The sequence below is a fragment of the Ursus americanus genome, chromosome 6 (genome assembly GCF_024610735.1).
Source record: "Ursus americanus isolate L20-20 chromosome 6, mUrsAme1.1.p, whole genome shotgun sequence".
NCBI lineage: Eukaryota > Metazoa > Chordata > Mammalia > Carnivora > Ursidae > Ursus > Ursus americanus.
In genome coordinates, this window is record NC_142132.1 from 56528064 (window position 1) to 56546381 (window position 18318).

Below are 18318 nucleotides of genomic sequence, written 5' to 3' on the forward strand. Positions count from 1 at the left end.
AAGCAGGCTCCCCACTGAGCAGGGAGCCCGACTTGGGGCTAGATCCCAGGACCCTGGGATCATGACCAGAGCTGAAGGCAGACGTTTAACCAACTAAGCCACCCAGGCGCCCCAAGGTCCAGAATTTTAAAAAATTACTTCCTAGGGGAAAAAAACACATTGAAGAAAGCTGGTAAACAAGTTAATGGAGAAGGTAGAATAAACAACATACCAATTTCATGGACTGAGGACAGTGGCCTTTGCACCCAGCCTTGATGTCCGTTTAGCGTTAGTTCACCCCCTGCACATAGTGATTTTTTTTGTCTGATGCAGTTCATTATTTTGCTGTACAGACTGTCCTCTTCCTAATCTCCCTCTTAGTCTCTATCAACTGCTTTCATTTGATATTTTTACTGATGATCATTCTATTGAACTGAGTCATTCCACATGAGTTTGCTTGATGTTCAGTGTTGTTCTGCCCAGTTAATATCTTAGGGGAGCTGAGAAATACACTCTGTGAACACAGAAATGAGACCTAATTGTGTCCCTGCAAACCAGGCTGCTTAGCGTCGCTCTTACATTAGTCTTTTGATTGAAGTACAAAGCATGAGAGGCGCCTGAATATGAGGTTAGATACAGTTTGGATATTTCCCCTGTATATTTCTTTAATGGGATCAGCAGATACAGGGGTCGGATGATAAAATATTTTATTCTTATAAAGTGGATGGATGAGTAAAACTATTATCTCAGAATATCTTCGAGGCTATCAAAACATTTACTGTAGGTAAGTCATTAATCCTCAACACCATCTAAGGAAAATAGTCGGCACTTTTTTCCAGGAAAGATGTACTGAGGCATGGAGTAAATACACTGTACAGGACACTTAACTGACTTGTGAGGTTGAAGGACCACATTTTCAACTCTTGGGCCCTGAATTCTTGAATTTCTTACTTTCTAATTTTCACTGACCTTCCCAATATCCTTTCCCTCCATGGAGAAAGCCACTGGCCAGCCTCTTCTACTCTGTGCACATGCAGAAAAAGGAAGAAACCAAACTAAGCAACAACAGACCCAAACCAACCAAACCAAAAGCAGAGTTTTTGTACCAGCTAAGGCCACTGCCCTTTTAAAAAACTAACATTAAAAAAAAAAAAAAAGATTTTGTTTATTTATTTGAGGGAAAGAGCACGAGCTGGGGGGAGGAACAGAAGGAGAGGGAGAAGCAGACTCCCCGATGAGCAGAGCCTGAATCAAGGCTCGATCCCAGGACCCCAAGATCATGATCTGAGCTGAAGGCAGACGCTTAACTGACTGAGTCACCCAGGCACCCCTAAAATTAACATTTTAAAAAAAGATTTCATTTTTATTTTTTAAAAAGATTTACTTATTTATTTTAGAGAGAGAGGAGGTGAGAGGGTGCAGAGGGAGAGAGAGAGAATCCCAAGCAGACTCCCACCGGGCCCGGAGCTCTACGCAGGGCTCCCTCTCACGACCCTGAGATCATGATTTGAGCTGAAACCAAGAGTTGGACACCCAACCTATTGAGCTACCCAAGTGCCCCTTAAAGATTTTATTTTTAGGTAATCCTCTCACCCAGTGTGGGGCTCAAACTTGCAACCCCGAGATCAAGAGTTGCATGCTCTACTGTCTGAGCTGGCCAAGTGCCCCATCTTTCTTTCTTTCTTTCTTTCTTTCTTTCTTTCTTTCTTTCTTTCTTTCTTTCTTTCTTTCTTTCTCTCTGTAGGCTCTAGGCCCAACCTGGGGCTCAAACCCACCACCCTGAGATCGAGAGTCACCTGCTGCACTGACTGAATAAGCCAAGCACCCCAAAATTAACATTTTTATTTTGAAATAAAACCTACAGTAAAATTCGTAATAGTAGGTCAGGTTTTACCACACATTGAACTTTAAATACAGAATACTATATGATATTGATTTTATATTATGTGTCTGCTTTTTTTTTTTTTTTTTTTGCAATGTTCTTTGTAGCCTGTCTCCTGGACACATGTGTTTGTTTATTTCCTGTCTCCCTCTGTTAGAAAGTAAAACCATGAAGCTGGGCCCTTGCCTATCTTTTTTTTTTTTTTTTTTTAATGATTTTTTATTATATTATGTTAGTCACCATACAGTACATCCCCGGTTTCCGATGTAAGGCTCGATGATTCATTAGTTGTGTATAACACCCAGTGCACCATGCAATACGTGCCCTCCTTACTACCCATCACCGGTCTATCCCATTTCCCCACCCTCCTCCCCTCTGAGGCCCTCAGTTTGTTTCTCATAGTCCATAGTCTCTCATGTTTCATTCCCCCTTCTGATTACCCCCTATGTGTCTGCTTTTTATTAATGTAGTCAATGCACTGGGCTGTCAGAGGTAAGAAAGATCTGATGCTGGAAGAATCTGACCAGCCTCATACCGACCAGATTGAAAATGAGGAATGGAACAAGCAAAGAGAAATAAAGAAAGAGGAGCTGGGTTCAACCACAGAGAAAATGGAGGAAAAGGAATCCAAGTCCTTGGAGAAGTCATTCTCCCCACAAAATCCCGATTCTCCAAGTAAGTCAAGTCATGTAGCCTTGCAGAACAAGGGTCTGAAATTAAAGGGCTTGGTTTATACTGTATTTATTTTCAACGTCTTCCAACTACACAATAGTGCCAAATTTGAGGATTGCTTTATCACCTTAAAAGATACTTAACTCCGACACAGAAACTGGAAGACACATTCCTCAATACATTCCTTGTAAGGGAAAATTTGAGGCATTTCTGGGAGTGTCTTCTGCTGGACTGAAGTTAACACTGCCATTTACTGGGTGTTTACTATGTACAGGAATGTTCTTTATGTGCATTACTTTACATGTATTATCTTGTCTTATATTCATTTCATATACATTAATTTATTTAACCCTCACTACAAGCTTGTGAGGTTGGCACCATCCTCATTATTCTCATTTTACAGATGAGAAAACTGAAGTCCAGGGAGGCTGAGTAATTTCCCCAAAGCTCCGCAGCTTGTATACAGCAGGGGAGGGGGCTGAACTAAAGCAGCTTGGCTTTAGAGGCTGTTTGTAAGGCATTGCACTATCTTGAGAAGGTACCTCATTTGGAAGTAGCTCTGTAGACTATTTTTTTTTTAAGGTGTTATTTATTTATTTGACAGAGAGAGATAGCGAAAGAGGGAACACAAGCATGGGGGAGCTGGAGAGGGAGAAGCCGGCTCCCCGCTGAGCAGGGAGCCTGATGCAGGGGCTCAACCCCAGGACCCTGGGATCATGATCTGAGCTGAAGGCAGACACTTACTTAATGGTTGAGCCACCCAGGTGATTGAACCACGCGGGCGCCCCCTCTGTAGACATTCTGAATGATACACGGATCCACCGAAGCAGGGCATTGTAGGGGTGCCGTTCCCAAGCGACACTGTCTAGCTCTACTGCTTCGGATCTGTATTCCTTGGTGAAAGTTACTTAACTTCTCTAGATTTCGGCTTCCTCATCTATAAAATCAAGATCATAATACCTTCTCATAGAGTTATCATGAAGATTAAATGAGATCCGTGCAAAATGCTTAGCACAGTGATTCACCTACCAAGCCGGTCTCGGGTTAATGTCAGCTACTGTGATCATTTCTTTGTGTCTCCAGCCATCCCACTGCGTTGATCTTGTGTAGGTGTGTTATGCACACACACTGTCATTGTCCTTCAGATTCTTGCTTGATTCTCAGGGTTGTGATTTAGGATTTAGCCTCTATTTATTTATTTATTTGAACAAAACCTCAAGATTTTATTGTCTTCATAATATAACAAAATATGAAGCTTGGAACTGGATCACTTGGCCCTTTCTCTTCTTATCTCCTCCCAGTTCAAAATGCTCGCAGCTCCTAATAGCCAGCATTCTCTTAGATCTGCAGTTGGGCTCAGTACATTCAAGCCTCAGCACAGTCTTCTTTGTAGTTTTAGCCTTCTTCCGGAAAATTGGCTTAGTCTGCCCGCCATAGCCACTCTGCTTCCTGTCATAACGCCTCTTTCCCTGGGCATAAAGAGAATCTTTGCCTTTCTTGTATTGTGTCACTTTGTGGGGCTGGTGCTTGCCACACTTCTTGCAGAAAGTCTGGCGGGTTTTAGGAAGGTTCACCAAGTTTGAGAGAGCGCTATCAGCACGGAAAGCAGAATTTAGCCTTTAAATCAAAGGCTCCTGAAGGTCCTTGAGTCCTTGAATACTTACTGAAAAAAAAGAAGATAATTAGATAGTTCGTGGTGAATTATAGACTTTCTAGAAATAGTCACTTGAAATCTCCCATAGGGGAGAACCTCTATACGCGCATTACCTGCTAAAGATTCTTAGGCTGTGATTAAGGTGTTTGTGCTGATTACTCAAGATATCCTTTTGTGGCGTCCACACGTTGGTTGCATCAGCCTCCTATCTGGGCATGGTTACAATGTAACAAACTGATCAAAGCAGAAGCCCGAATTTCGGAAAAAAAACAGTGTTTTAAGCAAATACACGTATACAAACACCTACGCACAGGCACACACAAGCAAACATAAATATTTCTCTGTTCAGCCCTGGAATGTTCAGATCCGAGCTTTCTGAACCCCTGGGGCTTCCCTGTGACTCTGTTTCAGATCCTAGTCTGAGTTCGTCAGAACTGGGGGGAGGGGCAGCTGATCACTTCAGAGACTCAGGCACGAGGCTGGAATCCCTCCCATCAGATTGTATGAAATTTTCTCTTCCTTTAAAAGAGTTATTTAGATATTTAAAAACCCTAAAGTAACAGGAGCTTGTTATTCGAAAATTCCAAGAATCATATACAGACAATGACTTAGTGTCTACCCCAGTCTCCCATTGTTCTCTGCTTCTATTTCCTGAAGTAACAATGCAGATGCCCAGAGGCGTCTCCTTTCACATTGTTCTCTATGCTAATACAAGCATATAGAAATATACATTCAGGGGCGCCTCGTTAAGCGTCTGCCTTCGGCCCAGGGCGTGATCCCAGGGTCCTAGGTTTGAGCCCCACATCAGGCTCCTCTGCTGGGAGCCTGCTTCTTCCTCTCCCACTCCCCCTGCTTGTTTTCCCTCTCTGGCTGGCTGTCTCTCTCTGTCAAATAAATAAATAAAATCTTAAAAAAAAAAAAAAGAAATATACGTTCACTTATGAGGGCTTTAAAAATAAGAAGGTATTATATTGCTACCCAGTGCCTACAAGCACAAACTCTGGAACTGGATCTCTGCTTTTCCACTGAGTTGCATGACCTTGGGCAAGCAAGTTAATTTCTCTGTATCTGAGTTTTCTTCTTATATGGCCAAAACATTAGTGTCTACCTCATATGGTTTTTTTGAGAAGTAAATAAATTATGTAAAATATTAAGACCAGGTACCTGGTAGGTGCTTTTTTTGGTGTTAGCTTTTATTATTATGGGTCTTCTCCTTAGACTCTTATATTGAGAATTAACTCTTCCTTTTATTGTTATTTTTATTTTTTTTATTATGTCCTTTTAAACAGCAGATAAGTATTCCACAGGATAGATATATTGTAATTTACTCAGAATAAATTGTGATGTCAGGATTTTGTTTTTGTTTTGTTTTTGTTACTCCTATTTTATTATTATTATTTTTTAAAATTCCAGTGTAGTTAGCATACAATGTTATGTTAATTTTGGGTGTGCAGTACAATGTGATGTCAGTTTTGATGCCCTCACATGGTGAAGTGTATTCTCTTACGGTGACTGAGGAATGAAGCGGCGGGGGTGGGGGGTGGGGGGGGTGGGCAGTGAGAGGAGGATCATTGTTCTGTGAAGCTGTCGTTGGAGAATAAGAATTATGAAATTTTACTAAAGGCCGCACTTACTGTTTCTTAATGACGTTTAAGAGATTATTGGTTGTAATGAGTAGCACCATCAAGTTGGAGTTTGATTTATCAAAGTGTAGTTGTATGATTATTTGTAACTTTATTTTACTGCACTGTAAATTTCTGTAACATCAACATTTAAGAAATATTATTCATGTCAGCTTTACCAAGTCTGGAGTGGCTTCTCACATATCTTTTCAGCATATTCATTAATTTCCTTAAGCAGTGGTTAGTATTTACTTTGGAGTTTGCCTTTTGATGCCTCTTCCGTGATGAACATCTGTCAAATAGTCCCCATCCTTTTAAAAAAATTATTTATGTATTTGAGAGGGAGAGGGAGAAGCACTGAGCAGGGAGCCTGATGCAGGACTCGATCCCAGGACCCCAAGATCATGACCCAAGCCAAAGGCAGACGCCCAACCAACTGAGCTACCCTGAGGCACCCTGTTTCTTGATTTTTAAAAACATTTATAAATGGTGTCATGATAAATACTCTTATGGTTAAACCCTTGAACACATCTGTGATTATTTCCTTAGGGTAAATTTCTAGAAGTAGAATTACTGGGTTAAAAGTTTACACATTTTAATGAGTTTCATAAATTTTTCCAAATTGCCTGCCAGGAGATTTTTGCCAACTTACCCTCCCTCTAGTAGAGAAGGAAAATGACCTTTTCTCTAGTTTTTAACAAAGTTGTTTAGAATTAAAGAAATTTTACTGTTGTGGAATAAATTATTTGTGTATTCAGAGATTCTTTACCATTGACCTTTTACTTTTGGTAGCTGTTTGAAAGGTGTTTCCAATTTCTTTGCAAGTGAATTGCCCAAGTTCCCACCACTGGAGGCATCTATAAATATCCTTTTATTATTAATCATTTAAGCACATGAGGTTCTTTCATCCATATAAACTAATTCTTGTTGATAAGAATTCAAAAGTCAGCTCTACAAATTAAGAAGAAAAAGATCAATAATCTGAAAGAAAAAGGGAGGGAAACTATATAAATAGTTTAGGAGAGAAAATAAAGTGGCTCTTAAACATGTACAAAGATGTTTTGCAATGTAATTAGTGAAATATAACTTCTCTTAATGAATGCTGCTGTGAATCAGTGAGACACAGGATCAACCATCCAGTGAAAAACAACAACAACAACAACAACAAAAAAAAAACCACACCAAACCAAAAAACAAGCAAAGGAAATGAACAGATAGTTCATAGAACAGAAAATACACAAATAGCCTTGGGACGTGAAAAGATGCTTAAACTCACTCATAACAAGAGAAAGGCAAAATAAAACTACATTGTTTCCTACTCATCCGCCTGGCAAAGGTTACTAAGTTTATTAACACGGTGTAAAAGAGGGTGTGGGAAAATCAGCAGCTGCTGGGTCAAGCTTTATGGAGAACTGTTTGGCAACGTTTCTTAAAAACTACAAATGCACAATGACTTTGACCCAGCAGTCCCATTTCCAAAATTTTATCCTACAGATAATCCATGTGCAAAATGACACGTGTGCCATGTTATTCATTGCAGAATAGCAAATAAAATGCCCCTCAGTAGGGTTGAGCTTTTGTATATTGTACAATAGAATACTCCTCCACCGTAAGAGAGAATGAGAAAGCTCTTCATATACTGATAAAGAGCAATCATCTAAGATATATTAGAAACAAAAAGTCAAAATGCAGGATAGTGGACCATATGTTAGCGTTTAGGATAAAGGAGTGGGGAGGTGGTGTTGGAGAATGTATGCGTGTATTTGCTTGTATATACCTGGACTATCTCTGGAAAAATAGGCAGGCAACTGGTAACAAATTTGTTTACTGGGAACATCAGAGGAAAGGAAGGGTAGAAGACTTTCGGAGTAAATCTTTGTGCCTTTTGAATTTTAGCCACATAAATATATTGCCTACTCAAAAAATAAAAATTTAAAAAAGGGAAAAAGAAATCTGGGATCTATTCCTCATTTTACCATTACGTCTTGTGACCACAGAGAAGTTCTTTCTTTTCTTTCTTTTTTTTTTTAAGTGGGATCTCCCCATATATAATATATAAATAAATGAATATTTAATATCAAATATTCACAAGGGCTTTATAGAAAAATAAGCAGGGTAAGGGGACAGGGAGGGTTGGAGGTGGGGGCTGGGTACTATTTAGATCAAGTGGTCAGGGAAGGAAGCTCCTTAGAAATCCAGAATTGGGGGTGCCTGGGTGCTCAGTTGGTTAAGCATCTGCCTTTGGCTCAGGTCATGATCCCAGGGTTCTAGGATCGAGTCTGGCATTGGGCTCCTTCCTGGGTGGGGAGTCTTCTCCCTCTGCCTGCTGCTCCCCCTGCTTGTGCTCTCTCTCTCTGACAAATAAATAAAATCTTAAAAAAAAAAAAAGTCCAGAATCTCAGGCTCCACCCCAGACATCCAGAATCAGAATCTCTAGTATAACAAGATCTCCAGATAATGACTATGTGTATGGAAGTTTGAGACACCCTGGTCTAGCTAATTCCTTCTCATGGTCACTTTGAATGTGACTTCCTTCCCGAAGTCTCTCACTCTACCTTTATTTTACCTAGTCCACACTGAATGCCTTTCTCTGGTCTCCCATTCTCCTATGTGTTTCCCTCACGAATAGTTTTTTTTTCCACATTAATAATTTTCTGGATTCTTCTGTGGACATGCTCCCCCCCCCCCCCCAGTCAGGAGACACGCACTGCTGTCTCACAGTACTCAGAATAGAGGCTGGCGATATGTAATAGGTGCTCAATAAATGTTTCTTTACAAATGAATAAATGAATGGATGCACCAGGCCAAATCAAAGCTTGTGTGTGCAGAAAAAAGAATTCAAAAGTCTCCTTAAGATAATCAGTTTCTATAAGATATTGATAATCCATATTAAAGACTTACTCTTGCCTTTTATTTATTGTAGTGAAAACTTATCAGCAAGCTATTTTGCCATGACACTGTGACTTTTCTTTTCCAACCTCTCTGATTTTAAAATCTTCTCTTCTGTGCTTTAAAGGTCTTTCAGATGTGAACTCTTGGCACTTACGTTTCCGCTGGTCTGGGGATGCTCCCTCTGAACTCCTGAGGAAATTCAGAAATTATGAAATATGAAAAGTCCCTGCTCGATAGGAGAGAGAGCAAGACCATCTCCTGTGCTGCCAACGAGTCTTTGTTTAAATCTTAAAAATGTTATGTTTCTCTGTCGTGTTTGTGAATCGCTCAGTACAGATAGATTCCTCCATCCTTAAACCCATTTTATCACAATGTGTTTTTTAAATGAGAAAACTTTCAGACTAGTTTCTTTCAATATTTGAATACATTAAAGCTCTTAGATCCAAAGTAGCTTGTATGGTGTGTGTTTTTCTGTTAATGTTATTTATAGAACTCCATTTTAAAAAGCTATCTCTGTATTTAAATAATTCATTGATATATCATGATCTCTCTTAGTGCTGGTAGTACAAGAAATGTTTTCTGACTCTTGACTTAAAATGAAATGTGAAATTACTTGTGTAAACCCCATAGAGTGAAATAAATAACTTCCCAAAATTCACGATGAATTTGTAGTTTAACTGTATTTTGAAAATAATTTGATTAGATATTTGTATTTTAAGTTTAATAATCATAAATTTAAAAGGTTATTATTTATTTGAGAAAACATGTTTTTACAAGATTTCTTTTGTTATATATAGCAAGTGATAAATTTATAAGCTATGTTCTCACAATGAGAATAGGCCTGTTAGGTTGGAATTATTGATGGTCATGTATAGTCTGTGATTATTTTTTAGTTTGCAAACAAGTAAATGAAAAATTAAGAAGAAAAACAATTTTATTTTATTTATTTATTTATAAAGATTTTGTTTATTTATTTGAGAGAGAGAGAGAGAGCACACATGCACAAGCAGGGGGAGGGGCAGAGGGAGAGGGAGAAGCAGGCTCCCCAAGGCAGGGCTTGATCCCAGGACCCTGGGATCATGACCTGAGCCAAAGACAAATGCTCAACTGACTGAGTGACCTGCGTGCCCCAAAGAGAAACAATTTTAGAGCAGGGGTTCCTTAGTCAATGCTATACACACAGTTTCACTTGTGTATATAGCAAAATGAGGAAAAAAAGAATATAGGACTTTTTTTTTAAAAATTATTTTTTAAGATTTTATATATTTATTTATTAGAGAGAGAGCAAGAGAGAGCACGAGTGGGAGGTGGGGAGAGGCCTAGGGGGAAGCAGACCCCCTGCTGATCAGGGAGCCTGATGCGGGGGCTTGATTCCAGGACCCTGGGATCATGACCTGAGCTGAAGGCAGATGCTTAACTGACTCACTCAGGCACCAGTTTTTTTTTTAAAGCTACATTATTTAGAAATTATGATCTTTGTGGTTTAAAATGTGATTCCTTTTATGAAATAGTATCATAGTAGATTGTGTTAGTTTGCAAGGCTGCTATAACAAAATACTACACACTGGGTGGTTTAAACAATGTTTCTCACAGTTCTGGAGGCTGGAAGTCCAAGATCAAGGTGTCGGCAGGCCTTTTTTCTCTTTTTTTTAAAGATTTTATTTATTTATTAAAGAGAGAGCGAGAGAGCGCGCAGGGGGAGTGGCAGGCAGAGGGAGAAATACAGTCCTTGCTCAGCAGGGAGCCCAACGTGGGACTTGATCCCAGGACTCTGGGATCATGACCTGAGCCATCCGCAGACGTTTAACCAACGGAGCCACCCAGGGGTCCTTGAAGTTTTGTTCTTTCTTCTGAGGTCTCTCTTCTTGGCTTGCTGCTTTCTCGATGTGTCCTCACATGACCTTTCTGTGTGCACACATCCCTGGTGTCCCTGCTTCCTCTTACACGGATGCCAGTCATATTGAATTACAGCCCCACTCTAACAGCTTCCTTTTAACACATTCACCTCTTTAAAGACCTTATCTCCAATAAGGTTACATTCTAAGGTAAGGGGAATTAAGACTTCAACATATGAGTTTTGGGGGAATACAATTTAGTCCATAACATAGATGAAAACTTTTTTTTCTTTTTCTTGGATGAACACTTTTTTTTTTTAAGCAAATAAAATTTTGTGTTGCTTCTCTTAATTTTATTTGAATTTTCACCTTTTTGTCAACTCCAAAAATCAGGACCAGCTGTTTAGAGAATTCTTTCTCTTTCTTTCTTTCTTTCTTTCTTTCTTTCTTTCTTTCTTTCTTTCTTTCTTTCTTTCTCTTTCTTTTTTAAAAAGATTTTATTTATTTATTTGACAGAGAGAGACAGCAAGAGAGGGAACACAAGCAAGGGGAGTGTGAGAGGGAGAAGCAGGCTTCCCGTCGAGCAGGGAGCCTGTTGCGGGGCTTGATCCCAGGACCCCTGGATCATGACCTGAGCTGAAGGCTGAGCCACCCAGGTGCCCCATAGAGAATTATTTCTATTAAAATTTTACCACTTTAGTAAAATGTGGTTTGGCATGGTTACCATATCTGCAAATTTTACTTCAAAAATAGAAGCAAAGCATTTTTTTAAGACTTGTTTTTAATTTTATTGGAAAATTAAGTGTTTATTTAAAGAACATTAAACAACTAGAAGGCTCAGTCGTTTAAGCATCTGACTCTTGATTTCAGCTCAGGGTTGTGAGATCGAGCCCTGTGTTGGCTCCATGCTGGGGGTGGAGCCTGCTTACAATTCTCCCTCTGCCCTTCCCCACCCCTAAAAAAAAGAAAAAGAAAAGAAAAAAAGACTAAGGACTTGTGTGGGAGTTGGTGTGGAGAGCAATAAATCTCAAGCTCAGCCACGCTGGATACGGGGCTCTTATGCACAGAGTTGGGGTCTCAGGGGAGGCCTGGCTGGGGGACCACTGGGTCTGGTAGAAGGTCAGGAAGCAGTTAGAGAGCACCAGGCCACAGCGCAGAACTGGGGCCGGGGTGGAGGTCAGCCCCTGCAGCCTTAGCTGCTCACCAGATACATCCCTGTGGTGAAAATCAGAGCCTGTTAAGTTAATAAAATGAGCTTTGGGCTACAACTGCCTGTCATAAGGCCTGTCTGGCCCAGGTGGGCCCTCAAATAAACACTAGATTGAATAAGAGAATTTTTTAATCTAAGAATGAAGGTTTTAATTTTTTTTTCTGTTTCCCCCAGACTGATTTACAGCACTGATGACTTTTAACGCTTGTCCAGGGGAAAACCACTCCCACTCCTACAGTCCACTTTGTTTTTATTACAGATGCATTTCCCAGTTGTTGACAAGACTGAGACTAGCTCTTGTTCACTTTTCTCTCCCATGATGCCCTGAAACCTCCAAATAAGAAATGAGAAATAGCTCCACTTGAATGGGGGTTTATGATGGGCAACTCCTGATATAGCACTTTCTATACTTGATCCCACACAACGTAGTAGGAGACCTTTTATTCTTAAACACTTACATACTTTCCTGAAATCAAAGTTTATAAAGGGAGGGGACTGTGCTTTGATAGCATAGTTTTTCTCATTGAATGAAAAGTAAGGGGAAACCTGGACAAGTTTTCTTCAATAATTTGTTTGAATTCTCCAGTGTGTCCAGCACAACTATAGTCACATGTATGCATAAGTGCACATTCTCAAAGCCATTTATTTTTGGATTATGGCTTAACTTCATGACAGCAAACTGATTATGAAAAGATAATTTTACATAAAAGTTATCAAGTTCTTAAGTCAGCTCTAAATGATGAAGATAATCTGTTTCATATTTGATATTGAATGATAATTGAATGAATGAATGATAATGAATGAATGAGACACATTTCTTTAGAACATTATTATGTGATATTGTACTAGCATTTGTGTAAGATATAAAAATGCTTCAGTCATGTTTATGCTCTCAAGTAGCTAATAATCTAGTGAAATAAGACAAGCATATGAATATCTTACAGTTTAACAGACGTATATCAGATTAGTTTAAAGTATGTAATGTGTTTAGAATATGCCTGGCACATAGTAAGCACTGTGTGTTAGTTACTATTCCTCCTATATCATTAGGTATGTATGCTCTAGAGACTGAGCCAGCCAGGCACCCTGCTATTGTGTGTGAAATCTTGATAATCAATAGAAGTGTGGCCTCCCCTCCCTAGACCACTCCTCAATCCCTTTCCCCTGTTTCTCCATCTCAGAGGCATTTCTCTCATATCTTTTCTTGGAAATCTTGTGCATTTACACGCATACATGTAATTCTTTTTTTTTTTTTTTAAAGATTTTATTTATTAATTTGAGAAAGAGCGAAAGAGCATGAGTGGTGGGGAAGGGCAGAGGGAGGGGGAGAAGCAGGCTTTCTGCTGAGCAGGGAGCCTGACTTGGGGCTCAATCCCAGGACCCTGGGATCATGACCTGAGCTGCAAGCAGACGCTTAAACTGACTGAACCACCCAGGCACCCCTGTATTTCTCTTCTTTACATATCTGGTAGCATACTATTTACAGCGCTGCACACCTTCCTTTTATTCATCGATATATCTTGGAGCTTTTTGCATTTAGTGCATTAGTGCTAACTTGTTCTTTTTATGTATTTCAAAACATTCCATGATGAACCACACAGTTTATTTAACTTCTCCTCTACTCTATTGATGCCTTTCAAGGTTATTACATTTTTTTTCAATCACAAATAACATTGTAACGAATAGCTTTGTAAATAGTATTTCTCGCTTGTGAAGTACACAGGTAGGGTTAAAAGCTAGCACTGGAATGGATGAAGGAGTACCTGCGCACATTTAGAATTTGATTACCATATTCTTAAACAAACAACCTGATGCAATTTGGCAAGTTTCAAAGATCTTGGGGTCATTGGGTTGGAAAACCCAGAAAATAGGGTTTGTTCATTGGGATTGTTGCCTGCAGGTTTGTTTCTTTCTTTTTTGTTTTTGTTTTTTTTTTTTCAATCTAGGCTGCATTTGTTGAGTGGCTCAGCTCGAAGCACTGAGCTTATGGAACAATTTACTCATCACCTCCCCAGACCCCTGATATCAGGGGGTGACCAAGATATAAAGCAATAATAAAACCAAAGTATCCTTTTCTTCCAGTAACTTCTCACGGAGCCAGGAGGAGAACAGAGTGTTTTTTCTGTATTATGGCTTCCTGCCTTCTGGGTGTCTTGAGATACTGAAATATAATTCTGAAATATTTTTGCTCCTTTAAGTAATGGAGCAACAGGCAACTCAACAGAGCAACTCTGGAAAACCTAGACAGAATTCACAATTTCCTGTGATCCCGAATAGTTTCCAGTCCCAATTGGATGTATCCCCCACCTGTCAAAAACATGCCCCTTGATGAGCAAATTAGAAATGCAAAAAAGACTTGTAGCTATTTCTTGTAAAGAGCGAGCTGGATAAGGGGAAGATAACATTGTTTTCCTGCTTATGAATTTTCATATCCTTTCTGTGCCCAGATCTGATGGCGGTTACAAGATCGATCACAGCAGCAAGCACCGATGACTAATGTAGTTACCGAGAAGGGTCTGTAATTTCCTGGAGGCAAACACCATTACCCGCCACCTCCACTGCACGGACGGGGAGATGCCAGGACCACTGGGGAGTCAGTGATGGAAGAAATTATAAAACTGATGCAATTACTGAGAAAATGATGAAATGTGTCACAATGAAAGGCTTCAGTTCCCTTCAATTTCCGGTTTTGTGATGCGCGTCAGTGTGGCTCTGTCTTCAGCGGTATTACTTCCCAGCTGCCTGTGCCATCTTGCCCTCCTTTAGGGAGGATATTTTGTAGCAAACAGCTCATTCTCATCCTTTCTCCTTCCATCTGGGCTCTTTCATGTCTTTGTTTTTGCTTTGACGATTTCTTGTACTAATTAGCTGCCCCAAGTGAAGGTTTTCATAGTGGCATCTAGGTTAGGATTGTGGAGAACTAGATCTTTCTCTTGTTCTAACCTGTGGGATTTAAGGAAAATCACTTGAGCTCTCTGATCCAGTTTCTTCCACCTGTGGCTGGAATCTCCCCTTTTCAGAACCCAGGATCTCCTCCCAGGACTGGGTCCAGAGTTGGTGTGCTTCGGGCCTTCCACTGGGAGCCAGGACAGTGTGGGACTGAGGACTAGGACAGGGAAGGCAGAGAAAGAGGACGAGTCTCCTCCATCCTTCTTTCTAATAACTCTTTCTTTCTTATTGTTCTTTTTTTTTTTTGAAGATTTTATTTATTTATCTGAGGAATAGAGAATGAGCGGTGGCGGGGGGGAGACAGAGAGAGAAGCAGACTTTCTGCTGAGCGGGAAGCCTGATGGGGGACTCGATCCCAGGACCCTGGCATCATGACCTAAGCAGAAGGCAGATGCTTAGCTGACTGAGCCATCCAGGCGCCTCTCTTCCTTACTGTTCTTTTAAGTAAAAGGGCAGAGGTAGAAAGGGAGAGATTACAGTTAAGTAGGTGTATCGCTACATATACCAGCTCCACACACCTCAGTTGTCTTTTTACAGTCAGCTAAATTTGATGCCATTCTTGATACCATCGCACCTCTGAAGACAATGCTGATTTGTCTTCAGAGTAAAGTACGTTACCCATTCTTCTATTTAACATATTGAACACTTCCCAGATCATTAGACCATTAGGGGAGGCTCTAAAACAGGGTTAAAAATAATAATAGTGATTCCCACTTTTACAGTGTCCAAAGTCTTTTCTCATGATTCTTGTTTGAACTTCACAACTAACCCCATTTTCTTGAGGAAAGTGTAGCTTTTGCTACATTCTAAAAACCACAACAGAATGGAAAACATTATTGTATTTTTTTCTGAAACCGTTTGTTCTCAACCTTGAAGTCACCTGGGAAACATGAAAACCCTAGTGCCTGGGTCTTACTCCGGAGGTTTAGATCTCATTGGCCTGGCTGTGCCTTCGGCGTTGGGATTGGACAACTCCAGGTAATTTTACTGTGCAGCTAGGGTTGAGGGCCACGTCTCTTGAACACATACAGGTTCTAGGTGACCTGTAATGTCTTGATGCTCTATCCATATATAGGACACATAGCTCTCCCTTCCGTGCCACCAGTTATTTCTGAGGGTCCCCATGACGCCGGGGGCGCTCCATTTGGGCTCCCAAGCAGATCTGTGAGGTGCAGCCATTGCTGCACCTCCACCAGACTCTCTGCTGTCTTCATCTTCACCCTCCAGGCTGCTTGGAGTGCCCTACTGCCACCAGGCTCCGAGCACCTGCCAGCATAGCCGGCAGCTCCCCTTCTCACTAGGCTTGTCTAGAACAGCCTTCCAGCAGCTGAGACTCAGCTCTAACCAACTTGCCACGGATCTTGACTCACCTGCCTGTCGTGGAGCACAGACTTGGCTCTCTCAACAGTCCTTCTCCTCTCTCACCTGGGCCTCATCCAAATGCCTTTCTCCCCCCACTTGTGGAAAATGGATCACCTGGGCAGATGAGGACAAGAGATTCCTTCGGGGCAGGAGATGCAAAGAGGGGAGAGTGATGAGTCTCCACCAGCAGCAGCTAGCTAAAAATGCTGTTTTAGAAATTCCATCGGGGCTTAAACAATAAAAATGTGGCACTGAAAAATTTAGAAATAGGCACAGCTGTGTGGCTCAGTCAGTTGGGCATCTGCCGTTGGCTCAGGTCATGATCCCAGGGTCCTGGGATGGAGTCCGGCATTAGGCTCCTTGCTCAGTAGGGGGCCTGCTTCTCCCTCTGCCTGCCGCTCCCCCTGCTGTGCTCTCTCTCTGCGACAAACAAATAAATAAAATCTTAAAAAAAAGAAAAATTTAGAAATAAAAGCTGACGTGGGGGAAAAAAAAAGCCGATGTGAAGGTTGTTCACCAGATAATACTTGAGGAGAAGTGATTTGGCTATGTGGCCTGAGGCAAGTCCTTTACTTTTATTTCTTTGAGCCCATTTCCTCTCTTGTAAAATGAGGAGACATAAACCTCATTGTACCAGGAAATGAAAGGAACCCAGGAAAATGGTGAACCCAAGCCAGACTGTTTTGGTTTACATTCTCTTCTGGCCTAAAGTCAAGGAATTAGGGAGTCTGTGCATCAAGGCAAGGACACTGCACTGGCAGACATCCCTGCTGATTTCATCCTTGCTGAAAGTATGTGGTTAAGAGGTGGCTCTGCAGACAGCACTTAACCATCAGTATAACCTTGGGTAAGTTCACTAACTTCCCTGTGCCTCAGTTTCCTCATCAGTAAAATGGGATAGTAACTACCTTGATGTAGGATGCAAATATTAACTATTAAAAATATTAAATATTAATAGTAGCAATTGGGAAAGAAAATCAGGCAGTGAGTAAAATGTTCTCCCAACACCTTCCCAATCCCTACAATGGTGTCCCAGCATCACTCAGGAACTTGATACAAGTGCAAATTATTGGAGCCCTTAGATCTACTGGCTCAGAATCTATGAGGGATAAGGCCCAGGATTCTGTTTGGAATCAGTCTGGAAACTCCATGGGATCCTTATGGGTGCTGAAGTTTGAGTGATACCATTTTAGAATTTTGCTCCGCAAAGTGCAGTCTGAAGCCCGGAATCATCAGCATCACCTGGGAACTTATTAGACATGCAGAATCCGGTGCCCCATTCTGGATATGCTAAAGTGTAATCTGTGTTTTAACAAGATCCCCAGGTATTTCTATGCATGTTAAATCTTGAGAAGCACTACCCTAGAACTGCATCTCTAATACAGTAGCCAGTAGCCTTATGTGGCTTTAAACTTAAAATTAAATTAGTTAAAATGAAATAATATTAGAAATGCATCCGTCACACTAGCCCTATTTCATGAGCTCAAGTGGCACATGTGGCTAGTGGTTACTGTGTTGGACGGTATAGATTACAGAACATTTCTATGATCTCAGAAAGTTCTATACAATGCAGCTCTAGAATAATTATTTATCTATCTATCTATCTATCTATCTATCTATCTATCTATCTATCTATCATCTATTATCTATCTATCTATCTATCTATCTATCTATCTATCTATCTATCATCTATCTATCATCTATCTATCTATATTTTTAGCTACAGAGCACCTAGATGGAGCAAATTGCCTGGGATAAGGGTGACTAGCTAATGTTTAAAAAAGCCAGGCAGGTGAAGTAAATGAATGAAGTATGTCAATTATAAGAGAACAAAGAGCACAAGCACAATGGTAAGTGGCCAGTGATATTCAACCTCCGTGCTGGGGCTACTGTCGGGAGTATTGGGGACTGTGTAAACTGGGAAAGCATGTTCAGATCCAGCCAATGGTTACCACGGAAGAGGTTAGCCCCCGGCTACACTGGACAGTTTTATTTTTGCTTAAGAAGGTAGAAATCTGGATTTTTATGTGAGTCTTAAATTTTGATTACTAAACAAACACCCGATTCAGCATTACTGAACACTTGATTTGACCTTGGTGTCGTGGCCTGAAAATCAAGGTGTGTGGTTCTGCCTTGCCAAAATCAATTGTTTGCCTTATGTATATCCTCCTTTATTGTCTCTATTTCTTATTTCTTCTCTTCTTTCGATTTCATCTTTGCTTTCCCTTTCCTTTTGTTCTTTTCTTTCTCATCCTCTCATT

General features: G+C 40.6%; 2 protein-coding genes across 3 annotated transcripts in view; one reads left to right on the forward strand and one right to left on the reverse strand.

Annotated features, from left to right (window-relative positions):
• The window catches only part of DNAJC12 (DnaJ heat shock protein family (Hsp40) member C12), a 39304-nt gene extending 24318 nt beyond the window's left edge, over window positions 1-14986 (forward strand). Inside the window, exons 4-5 of one of the 2 annotated variants that reach the window (XM_045783484.2) lie at window positions 2332-2536; window positions 14194-14986. In XM_045783484.2, coding sequence (XP_045639440.1) covers window positions 2332-2536; window positions 14194-14243 — 255 coding nt within the window. In that variant the 3' untranslated portion in view covers window positions 14244-14986. Of the gene's footprint in view, window positions 1-2331; window positions 2537-8825; window positions 9360-14193 lie in introns of those variants that run through there. The other variant, XM_045783483.2, reaches the window with a different exon arrangement.
• LOC123783052 (large ribosomal subunit protein eL42-like) lies at window positions 3766-6694 on the reverse strand. Its single transcript, XM_087862501.1, has 2 exons — window positions 6579-6694; window positions 3766-4150 (listed from the first exon to the last, which is right to left on the reverse strand). Exons 1-2 carry the CDS (start codon window positions 6692-6694, stop codon window positions 3766-3768), a joined length of 501 nt encoding a protein of 166 aa, XP_087718627.1.
• Window positions 14987-18318: the final 3332 nt, after the last annotated feature.

Excerpts from the sequence above, each read along its gene's own strand:
- LOC123783052 (XM_087862501.1), bottom strand. The coding sequence starts at position 6,694 with ATGATTAATAATAAAAGGATATTTATAGATGCCTCCAGTGGTGGGAAC. Across the intron at positions 4,151-6,578 it reads CCAAAAGTAAAAGGTCAATG|GCTAAATTCTGCTTTCCGTG; the intron begins GTAAAGAATCTC and ends TTTGATTTAAAG.